This window comes from Varanus komodoensis, unplaced genomic scaffold (genome assembly GCF_004798865.1).
Source record: "Varanus komodoensis strain SLA01 unplaced genomic scaffold, ASM479886v1 scaffold36, whole genome shotgun sequence".
Lineage (NCBI taxonomy): Eukaryota > Metazoa > Chordata > Lepidosauria > Squamata > Varanidae > Varanus > Varanus komodoensis.
Window position 1 is genome coordinate 5,197,991 of NW_025335873.1, and position 10,866 is coordinate 5,208,856.

General features: G+C 47.3%; 1 protein-coding gene across 1 annotated transcript; it reads left to right on the top strand.

Annotated features, from left to right (window-relative positions):
• The first annotated feature begins 2,430 nt into the window (after positions 1 to 2,430).
• Positions 2,431 to 9,984, top strand: ATP6V1G1 (ATPase H+ transporting V1 subunit G1). Its single transcript, XM_044440085.1, has 3 exons — positions 2,431 to 2,595; positions 5,066 to 5,166; positions 9,253 to 9,984. Exons 1-3 carry the CDS (start codon positions 2,514 to 2,516, stop codon positions 9,424 to 9,426), a joined length of 357 nt encoding a protein of 118 aa, XP_044296020.1. The 5' UTR covers positions 2,431 to 2,513; the 3' UTR covers positions 9,427 to 9,984.
• Positions 9,985 to 10,866: the final 882 nt, after the last annotated feature.

Below are 10,866 nucleotides of genomic sequence, written 5' to 3' on the forward strand. Positions count from 1 at the left end.
GCACTGAGACCCATCAGTCAGCACTGAGTTTCCAGATCCCTCCACCCCCACAAGCTGCAGCCTTCCCATAATTATTTTTAAAGCCTAAGAAATGGAGGCTAGAACACTAAGAAACTTCTAAACGGTCAAATCTAGCTTGTAAGCATGCTTAATTTGACCTTTTGGGCCCCCCCAGCCCATGTCTACCCGCCCTTAGCCTGCACTATATATAGGTTTCACTTCATAGAGTTCTGCAGCTCACTCCCCACCATTCCAGTATCGTATCCACATACCTCCCTGCTCTAGAGAAACACACGGGCCCCAAGTCTAGGCACCTTTCCAAGTTCTGGTCCATGTAAGATACCAGAAATATGAAAATTAGTGGAAACAACCCGCTTCTTCTATGTAATTGGTGTCCTTCAGAATGGAGAGCTGGAAACAGATCTGAGGTCGCAGGCCAAATCCCCTGCAATCTGATTAGCAAAGAGCTCACAAGCTGCTGTGAGAAATGGGTCATCGGTAACTAGCTGTTAGCGTACCTTGTGGTCCTAAGACAAACTAGTATTAAGCACCAGGGGGCTGCAGACCACACTGGAAGCAGGAATCTTGGCTGGCAGGGTTGGCTTCATCTGTTTTAGACGTCAGCACAATTGTGACCTTGTGCTGAAAAGCCTGGCATTTTCTTCTTCACGGTGGTTCTTCTGCATACCTCTTGCAGCCCTGTCTTGGTGGTCAGAGACCACTGGAATTCACATTGCTCGGTCAGCAAATTCTACTTTCCAAGCAACTTTTTAAAAGGTTTATAGAAATAAATGTTCACTAACTTCTTGTCCTGGAAACAGTGGATGCTGGTCTTAATGAGTTTCTGGCTCCTGCCAGGGAGCAAAACAACTTAGATAGTTTCAAGTGGTGATTTTATGTTATTGCATAAATAAGTACGTGTGCTATTTGGTGTGTACGGGGCGTGGTGGTCAATGGAGAAAGCACTTACTGCGAATCCAAGTCCCAGACTTATTCGGAAAGTGGCACTGGGGAAAGGCTATGCCCTGGCCTCCCTGCAAGACAGCTCTCTTCAGAGTAGAAAGACAACAGCTGTCAGGTCTAGGACATGGGCAATGCTAGAGCACCAGGTGATGGAGGTGGATGCAGGTCTTGGGGTGCCAGGAGCAAAGGTGTGGCTAGGAACGAGCAAGGGTCAGCTACCCAGCAAGGTAGTGCAAGGCCAGAGACAAGGACAAGTTTCAGGAGTCTGGCAAGAGCATCAAGGCAGAGTCAGGAGCAGGCTGAAGTCAGCTAGGATTGAGACAGACTGCCAGCCAAGGTGAGGCAGGTTCCCAGGGTTTCCAGCGGCACTGTGGGGTTTCAGGCGCCTGCAGGGGTACCCTGCAGACACTGGCAGGGTGAGATATGCTGTGCGTACCTCCAGGGAGAGCTGTGTCCACGTTTCAGTTCCCAGCTGCAGCTCAGGGAAAGGCACGCATTTGGCAATACTTTGCAAAGCCCCAGCTTCAATCCCAGGCCTCGCCAGTTAAAACAGGGGGCAGGCGCTGGGGAACCCTTGCTGAACTCTGCACCAACCTTCCTCAGCCTGATGCCCTCCGGATGGGTCAGAATACAACTCCCATTCTCCCCAGCTAGGATTGTCCTGGGGGCGGATGGGATAGTCCTCTAAATAGTCCATATTTAGAAAGGAGCCCTAAACAGGGCAATTCGACGGCTGAACTATTTCTCTCTGCAATCCTAGCATATTCATATTTGCACAATCAACAATCGCATATTAATATCTGCACAGTTAACAACTGCATATTAATACTTGCACAATTACTATTAGCTGCCTATGAATACCTTCATGGATCATTCACTGGGGCGAGCGGACCGGGTTGGCCTTTTGCTTGCAAATAGCGCTTACAACGCTCGGGAAACTCGACGAGAGGGATTGCGCATGCGCAGCAGCGCAGTCCGAGGCCCTGAAGGGGCGGGGCGCGCAAAAAGGAACCGTTGGAGCTGCCGCCAGGGGGAGTAAATTCGGAGGGCGAAAGGGGCGTGGCCAGAGCACGTGACCACTCAGGCCCGACTATCAAGGGCCTAGAAGGGCCTCCGGTCTGGGTGGAAGGGGCTTCCCCCTCACTCACCCACCACGTACAGACGGTCGCTTTCCGACTGACAACGAAACGAAACGAGCGATTTGCCGCGCCATTCTTGTTCCCCACACCGCTCCGCGGGCGAAGTTTTCCGGAGTTGCAGGCCCCGGTCGCTCTATCCCACCATAGAGAAGGAGAGCCTAGAGCAGCGCGGAGCCCGTCCCGCCGGGGAGGCGGGTCCGGCCGTTCCGCCCGCCGTCTGTCGAGCGGCTCCTCCAATCGCGGCGGCGGGGGGAAGGGGCGGTGCTTTCGGCGCTCACGTGACCCGTCAGCTGGCAGCTGACAGCCTCCCTGCCAGGCGAGCGGAGCCGACGGAACTGAGCGGGCGGCTGGCCGGGCGCGCGCGCCGCAGAGGGGCCGGCAGGAGCTGCGGGGAGCGCCGCGACCGCCGCCATGGCCAGCCAGTCGCAGGGCATCCAGCAGCTGCTGCAGGCGGAGAAGCGGGCGGCCGAGAAGGTCGCCGAGGCCCGCAAGCGTGAGTGCCGGGGCGGGCCGGGCTGCGCTCCCGCGTTCCCCAGAGGCCCGGCGGCGTGGCCCCTGCTCCCAGTTGGATCGATGCCTCCCATCATCCTTGCCCCTTCGCCGTGCTGGCTGGGGATGCTGGGAACGGCGGCCTGGCCCGCCCCTCCGCTCCCCTCCCCTGCCCGGGGGGCAAGCCGCTTGGGGATGGCGGCTGCATCCTCTCCTTCGCAGAAGCGCCGCTGTCCTGCAGGTTTCCCCGGGGCCGCTTGCATCAGAGCGGGGGCTGAGGCAGGCGGGTTGGGACAGCGCTGCCCAAACCGGCTGGAGCGCAGCAGAGGCTCAACGGGAAGATCAGAAGTGTGTAGCAAGCCTGTTGAGTTCAGAGGGGGGCCCGCTGCGAAGCAGACGTGTGTGCGAGTAGCCCAGGTCTGAATGGGGTTTATTGTTGGAGTCCTCAGCCTTGGACCTCACTGGGGTGAACCTTTTCGTGGTTACATTGCATCTATGTCTTGCCTCTTTTCCTGTTGTGAAGAATCCAAGGTGGCTTCTGTGGCTCAGGGTTGTCCTTCCGTCAACCGTCTTGTGAGGCACAGAGGTTTGTGCGTGTATACCCAAGTGTGCATAAGAAAACTGGCTGAGTTGACATAGCTGGCTTTTATGCAGCGATTGGGGGTTCCTTTGGGCAGGTGAGCGAGATGAAGCTCATGGTCTTGTGAAACTTAATTTATACTATTAAGTTATATTATTTTATCGAAGTTATTTATGTTTGTGAGCCACCCCGAGGCTTCGGCGAATGGGGTGGCATAGAAATTGTCTAAATAAATAAATAAATAAATAAAAAGACACTGAGCAAGGGCTCTGCTCTAGCAAAAGGTGCCTTTGGTCTCCAAAGGTTGACCCTTTCCCTTAAGAAATGATGAGAAGACATACTGGAGTGTACTTCAGTGGTAAGTTTTGCATGTAAGGCAAGGTGTATAGACTGTCAGGGACAGATGGCAGAGTTGGACTAGGTAGCACTTTGCCAGTTTGAAGAAGGATGAAGGCTTTTAGGAGAAATAAGCATTTTGGGGGTGGCACCATGGTCAGAAGGGCCTTCTCAGTGGTGGCCTGCCATTCCTGGAGAAGGCTCCTTGATGCCTGTATTGTCATTTCAGCACCAGGAAGCCTGTTCCTGTTTCAGGCCTTCCAGTGTTGAAAATGTTAATGTGGAAGGACCTGAGGCAGGTGGTACACATGGGCTTGTGGTGGGGAGAGAACAATGAAGCTTGGGAGTTAATGGACAGAGTTTGAGGGGAAGTGAAGGCAAGGAACATATAGTTGAATTTCGTGTTATAAAGCAGGGAGGCCTGCAATGTGGGGCACTTTAGCAGTGGGGTTTTACAGCACAATCCAGAGGCCTGTGTCCTGAAGGAGCTAAACCCCGCAAACAGAGATCCTGTGAGAAAGAGCTTTGTGTGATGAAGGGAAGTTGCATTGGTGGGTTTGTTCTACATTCGATTTCATTTGGGGAGGTGGCAATGGTCAAAATGACAAAGGATCTGTCGCTGGCAGCCTTTTAAGGGAAGAACAGTGGCCTGAAAGGCAAGCAGCAACGGGGCTGTGAAAGAAAAAGCAAGCAGCGCTTGGATGTCTGCTGTGCAGTCTTATAGCCTTTGACTCAAAGTGTGGTTTCCACTTGTGGCTGCAGATAGGGCCTTTCCAGGCACATGATGGTCTTACTCTGGATTGATTCACTGAAGTTGAGCAATCAGTATGCTGGAAGCCTGACTTATGCCTCCCTGTGGACTGGGCAAAGTTAGGCCTGTATACAGCCTTGCCCTCAGTTACCGTTCCTGTGGTTGGATTATCTTTCTCTTTTTAAAATGCATTTTTGATGTAGCGATGCCTTCAGTCATTGGTCAAGGTGACGCATAGCAAAAAGAAAAAGATATCTGTCTTGATCCCTGAGGTTGTGCTACATGTTGAAGATAAAATTAAGGAGGAAGTAACCAATAATTTTCAGTTTGGAAGCTTGTAATGAATTCCTGGGCTTGATTAAGAGGCTGTTTACAGCCAAGCTTGGAACTAGAAGGAAGCAGACATTTTTCTAAGCATTAGGAGAAACTTCCTAAGGGTAAGAGCTATTTGACAGTGGGCAGAGGGCCTGGGGAAGTTGTGAATTCTCCTTTGATGGAGCTATTTAAATAGCGGCCAACTTTAAGGCTTTTAGGAAAAATGAGGCCTCACTTGTGTTCAAATAGGTGCTTGGGTTTTTCTGGTGAGACACTTCTTTTAAATTTAGGCAAACACCATCTCGGTTCTCTAGATAATTACTGTGGTTCATGCCAAATTCTAGCACTGTTGTGCATGGCTGCTTTAAAGGGTGCTGTAGCTCTGTACCCTGGAAACATTTAACAAACCAGCTTACTGGATTACAGTTTAATCTGGGATAAGCTGCCTTACTGGTCTGATCTCTCTGTCTTGCCTCTCCTCTCTTGAAAAAGGGAAGAACCGGCGGCTGAAACAAGCGAAAGAAGAGGCCCAGGCCGAAATTGAGCAGTATCGCCTACAGAGGGAGAAAGAATTCAAAGCAAAGGAAGCAGCGGTGGGTGACCTGTTTATGCTAGCTAATCTGTTTCACTCCTTTTTCTTCTTTCTCAAGTCACAGGCTTGTGAAATCTTGGCGTTACTTCTTTGCCCATCCTGGCTAGAGGTTCAATTAACTGGGGAATGAGCAAAGATTCATTCACGACTGTCCCTACATTGTGCAGTTCCTAGTATAACAGTATCCCCATTTAACGCCCATTTAAATGGTATTCAAACTTAGGAGAACAGTAGAACTTTTGACTGTTTACCAATAATAGGCTGTTTGTGGAACAATAGGTTCTGAATGCAGATGATAAGTAATTCAGCTCACTCCTGGATGGAGACAGTGGTACAGCCCCATTGGTATACAAAAGCAGAGGTATCTTGGTATAATTTATTTATTTAAAATATTTATATGCCGTCCTAATTGCAAAAAAGCCTCAGGACGGCTTACAATGTAATAGCATAAAGAAAATTCCCGACCCACACTGGCTGCAATTAAAAACATAGAAAAAACCAATATTAAAACTTATTAAAATACCGCTGAAATAAAAAGGTCTTAACCTGGCGCCGAAAAACAAATAATGACAGCGCCAGGTGGACCTCTCTGAGGTGTGCATTCCATAGATGGGGCGCCACCGCAGAGAAGGCCCTCCTCCAGGTACTTTGCCTCCTAATGTCCTTCACGAAGGGTTCCCGGAGGAGGGCCTCTGCTGCCAATCTCAAGGGGCGGGAGGGCAAATATTATCCAGTCTAGGAGTGTGGGACTCAGTGTTCCAGAGGGAGGAAGCCAAATAAAGAAATTTTATAAGAGGGCAAGACACAACCTTTTCTAAATGCCCCTTGTGTAACTGTGATTAGATTAGAATTGTGTTCCTGTTGTCCACATCTGACTCAGGGAGGAGTCTGGCTATGCAGGGCCATAATCTGATGAAGAAGAACAAGTGTCTATTTATAGAACTCTGAGGTAATTTAGACTAGTGCAATTCCATCAGGACCAGAACAGAAGCTGCTTTGAAATCAGTGCAAACAGTTGATGCTTTCTGCCAGGAATTGAATGGATTTCTCTGCCAAGTGAGGTAATATGTAGTATTCTTTCAAAGTTAAACGACCAGCTTTTTGCCCAATATGTTCTTCAGATACTGTCCTCTATTCTGGTTCAAACCTTACCACACCAAGTTTCCAAATAAGTGAATAAAGGCTGCTACAGTGGTAATTAGCTTGATCAGCCCTATCACCTCTTTTTAAAGATAAGGATTAAGTTCTTTGAGCTCTTTGTTAAGTAAAAAGGTGGCATATGAATCAAATAAAAGAACCATAAGTATAATGGCTGTACCCAGGCATTCGTATTGCAGGTATTTCTCCCCTTTTCCTTTGCAGCAAAGTTAGATTAAACCTTAGCGGCACAGTCTCCTTTTGGCACTCTGCAGATTACAGACCTCATGAATCAAAATAACAGTCTCTTTAAGATGTGGGAGTGGCATCTGCCCATGTGGAGAGTTAAGCCCACAGAGACATCCCATCCCATCTAATTCCACCCTCAGAGCGGTTCCTACTACCTAAGAACCAGACAGAGTCCGGGAACTCTTCTCCGTCTTCCACACCCCCAGTGCTGAGCCGCCGCCTTCTTTTCTGACGTGTCCTGGTTCTTGCCTTCTGTTGGAGTATCTCTGCTTGGTAATCTTGCACCTACAAAGTCACCTTTCTTCGTTTGATGCTATGCTTTAGCATTGATCAAGGGGGACAGGTTGTTTTAAGGAGAGCTTGTTGGAAAGGCTTCTAGTAACCCCCTCCGCTGCTTCAGTCAGATGTTGGGGTTCACTGCTCTTTGATCTCTGCAAGGTCCACCCTCCTTGAAGGAACTTCTCCATTCACCCAGTTCCCCTGAGGGATCTGTCCTTTAGCAAGGTGGTGGATGCGTGAGTGTAATAGTCCAAGGGACACAATTTCCCTTGGTATCAGGCTGTCAGGACTCCTGGTACCAAGTGTGTGTAGCAAGTTTCAGGTGTCTAAGTTTCAAGGACTTGGCTCTTTGGCAGGGCCAGGCAGGCAAACGCTCGCATGAATATAGTTAGTGCTTTTGCACGGCTGTAAACTGGTCCTGTGTCTCCTTTTTCATGGTGGCTTCCACAAAGCTCACAAGCAGCAGGACGTGGTAGACACAGTCTAGCTTCTGTCCAGATTCGGAGAGTTCTGGGATCGTAAAGTTTGAGGATCTGAGCTCTGATAACGGCTTGATGATCTTTTCAGGTGTTCCAGAGTATCGCTTGCTGGGGAAACTTATGCCATGCTTTTCCATGTTGAAAAAACTGCATTCCTAGTCAGGTTGGCTCTTCTCCCTGACAGCGGTGGACATATTTTGTTTGTCTGCTTTGAAGATACTTGCAGGTGTAAGAAACCCATGTTTTCCAAAAGTTCAGGCCAGCTCTCCTAAGCTTTCCACACTTTCTGAAAGCCAGAAGCTCACTGCAGGTCTCACAAAATGATTGACCGCCTTTGCATGACATGACAAGTACCCAAAGTGTAAAAAGCACAAGCACAACACCGTTGCTTGTTATGTGAACCCAGCTGTGCTCAGACATGGGTGCACCTGTCCGAGGCATCCTAGCTCCTCCTGCCCTGGAGATCGTTGAGGCAGGAGCTGCGCTGATTTGTAGGAAAGGCTTCCAGCAACCATCTGGTTTCTGCTAATTCATAGTAAAGCAGGGGAAATTTCCCTGATGTTTTGCCAGATTGGATGACAGTGGTTGAAAACCCTTTCCTACGAAGTGCCAGAAGGATAAGCAGCGTTATGGGTTTTCCAGCAAAAGTAAAACTGGGGCGTTTCCCAGTGCACTCCACATTATCTGATTTGGCATGGGGTGCTTTGCTGTTAAGAAAGAATGCATGCTAGGGACAAACTGCATTTGTAGTTCTGCTTTCTTGTGTTGACTTTTGATGTGTGGCATGAATATTATCAGTTTTCTCATACTTCAGTTCAAACTTGTTTAGGGGGAAATTTAACTGCACAATATAGTTGAACTATGATATTTAAATATACCTATCCAATAAAAACTTTGAATATAAAACATAAAGACAGTAGCATGGACTTCTCCATGCTTAATATATATTAAAAATGACTACATGTAAAAACACCCTGGTTTTAGGATATGTGCCTGAAGAGAGAAAACATTTAATTTTCTTTTGTTGAGGCCACCTTTTGTTTCATGCAGCTTCTGCAGTGTCCATCATGTCCATTTCGGATTGAAAAACATTCCCAAGTGCATAAAATCATTTAGACCGCTGAATACTTGAAACCTTCCAAACAATTCTCACAAATGGGAATTTATTTATTTCACCAACTGCTGTCTTTGTGGCAAACAATTTTTTTTGTGTGTATCGAGTTCCAGGAAAGCTTCATGCATTTTTGGCAATCAGCCTTTCTCATTGTAGCTCAGTTCCCATCTTTGCCAAGCTACATTCTGTATTTAAATAAAATTTAAATATACTTATTTCATTTTGTTAAGTACATCTATAATATTGCTACCAGTCTTGCACACGTTAACATTTATTGCCAGATTAACAGAAACACTTCCAGAGGGTGTTTCCATCCTTCCCTTTTTAAAGCCCAGAAAGTATTCCTTCCAATGATTCTTTTGGTCCTTCACTGCCACATATTCAACGTACTGCAGGTTTTTCCTCTACTCTTAAGGTTTATTGGCTTACTGTGAGCATGCCACACTCTTGGTTCTTAGCCTCTGTTTGTGCAGAACTTTTCACACCTTTGTAAAGTAAGTGTGTGCACGTACCCACACTATATTTTCTGGAAAATGGTTAAATAGCTATTTCAGATTCATTCTGTATTTGCAACAGCAAATCCACTTCTAGTCATTCCAGCCAGAAGCTGCCACTTTGGTGTTCTCATTAGCATTAGGGGTTTCGTTTTGTTTTTGTTTGTTTTTGTTCGTTTCGTTTCATTTCGCTTTTTCCCCCTGCTAATGGGCCTCTGTTGTACTGAGGAACTCCATTACCCCAGGAGGTATCTAGGGGTTCCTGAGGTCACATGAACATTCTTTTTTCACATTGCCACCTGTTTAATTCTTGTTCCTCTTCCTGCCACCCCCAGGCACTTGGTTCCCATGGCAGCTCGGCCACTGAAGTGGAAAAGGAAACTCAGGAGAAAATGTTGGTGCTTCAGAACAGCTTCCAGCAGAGCAGAGAGGAAGTCCTGGGCAAACTTCTCAACTTGGTCTTTGACATCAAGCCAGAAATCCACTTGAACTACCGTATCAATGGATAGAGGAGCATCTAGAAGTATTGGGCAATGCTGACTCTTTCCCTTCTCTTTTCCAAGTTCTTAACTTAGTTCCAAGAGGCCTTTTGCTGAAGCATCTTGCCTCCTTTTTCTAGCCTTTTTGGAGTTCATCCAAAGATAGGGATACACTCATTCTGTGTTTGAAAAGTGCATTGTAATGCACAAGTTTAAAGTGGAAGGTTCAGATGGGATGATCTGTAATAAGTATTCAATTGACACTTTGGCCCCAAGGAGGAGTTGTAAGTTAGGAAGGGTTTGAAGTCTGACGGACTGACTTCTGTACGCCCCTTAAATTGTGAATGTATAAACTGGGCCTGCTGGCAAGTAATGTCTCCAACTCTAGCCTTGCTATTAAACAAGGTGCAGGTTTGGTTCATAAAGCTGTAGAACTTAATGATACAGGAGAATCCAAAGTCTTGTGAAAGTATTTTGCAGTAGGTTCTATTTAAGTGATTGTCCCTTGATTATCTTCCTGTTTAACTTGAACTAGAAACCTTCACTTATGGGTGCTTGAATCAAAAATAAAGACCTTATTTAATCTGGTATCTGATGAAAATTATTTCTCCTTACACCACCCCTACCTGTGCAAGAATGATTTATCAGTTACAGATCCTCGCTACCAGTGCGGCTAGATTTGGTATACACATTAACTAGGTCATATTTCGTTCTTTGTCATGCGGGGATGCCAGCCAGTTATATCAAGAGGCTAGATCTCTTGAAGCAAGCTTACTCACTTTTCCTGGGAGCTGAAGGAACGCAGCGCAATTATCTTTAAGGATGGCTTGTCTAGTTGTGGGACTCCCCCTGTTTTATGGCCCACATTGGGGGTATTGACAGGGTCTGTGTGCACTCTCACAAAATGGTTGCCCTGAAGGGAGTTAGCGCATTCACAAAATGAATAGCGGCTGCTGTCATCATTCAAGCACACCTATTTGCGAGAACACCAGCTGGGGAAGGTGAGCTGACTTGGCCAAGACTCTGATTAGCAGAGACAGAGATGGGATTTGAGCCAGGAAGATCAAACCCCATATTTGGTTTCTCTCCCTGATGCTAATAGGCGGTTTTCAAACAAATCTAATAAGTAATAAATACAGCAAGACAACTTAGTGTGCAGAAGGCAACCCAGTGATCCTCAGAGAAAAGCAAAGGCAAGCCATGCTGATACATTTGCAATAAACAGGTAACTCTCACAAGCTGAGAAATGCACCCCCACCCACCCAAACAAACTCCAGTCGCACTTATTTTGGTGCAGACGCAGAAAGAGGCAGAAGCAGAGATGTCAGAGTTGAAAGAAACTGAAGGATTTTCTAAATCGGAAGGCCTTGGGAGTCTCGGGACCAAAGGAGGTTGACCTCCAGCAGCAGCATTGCCCCGGGTTTTCCGAATTATGCAATATTCAAGAAAGTGGGGGCCCTCCTTGGTTTC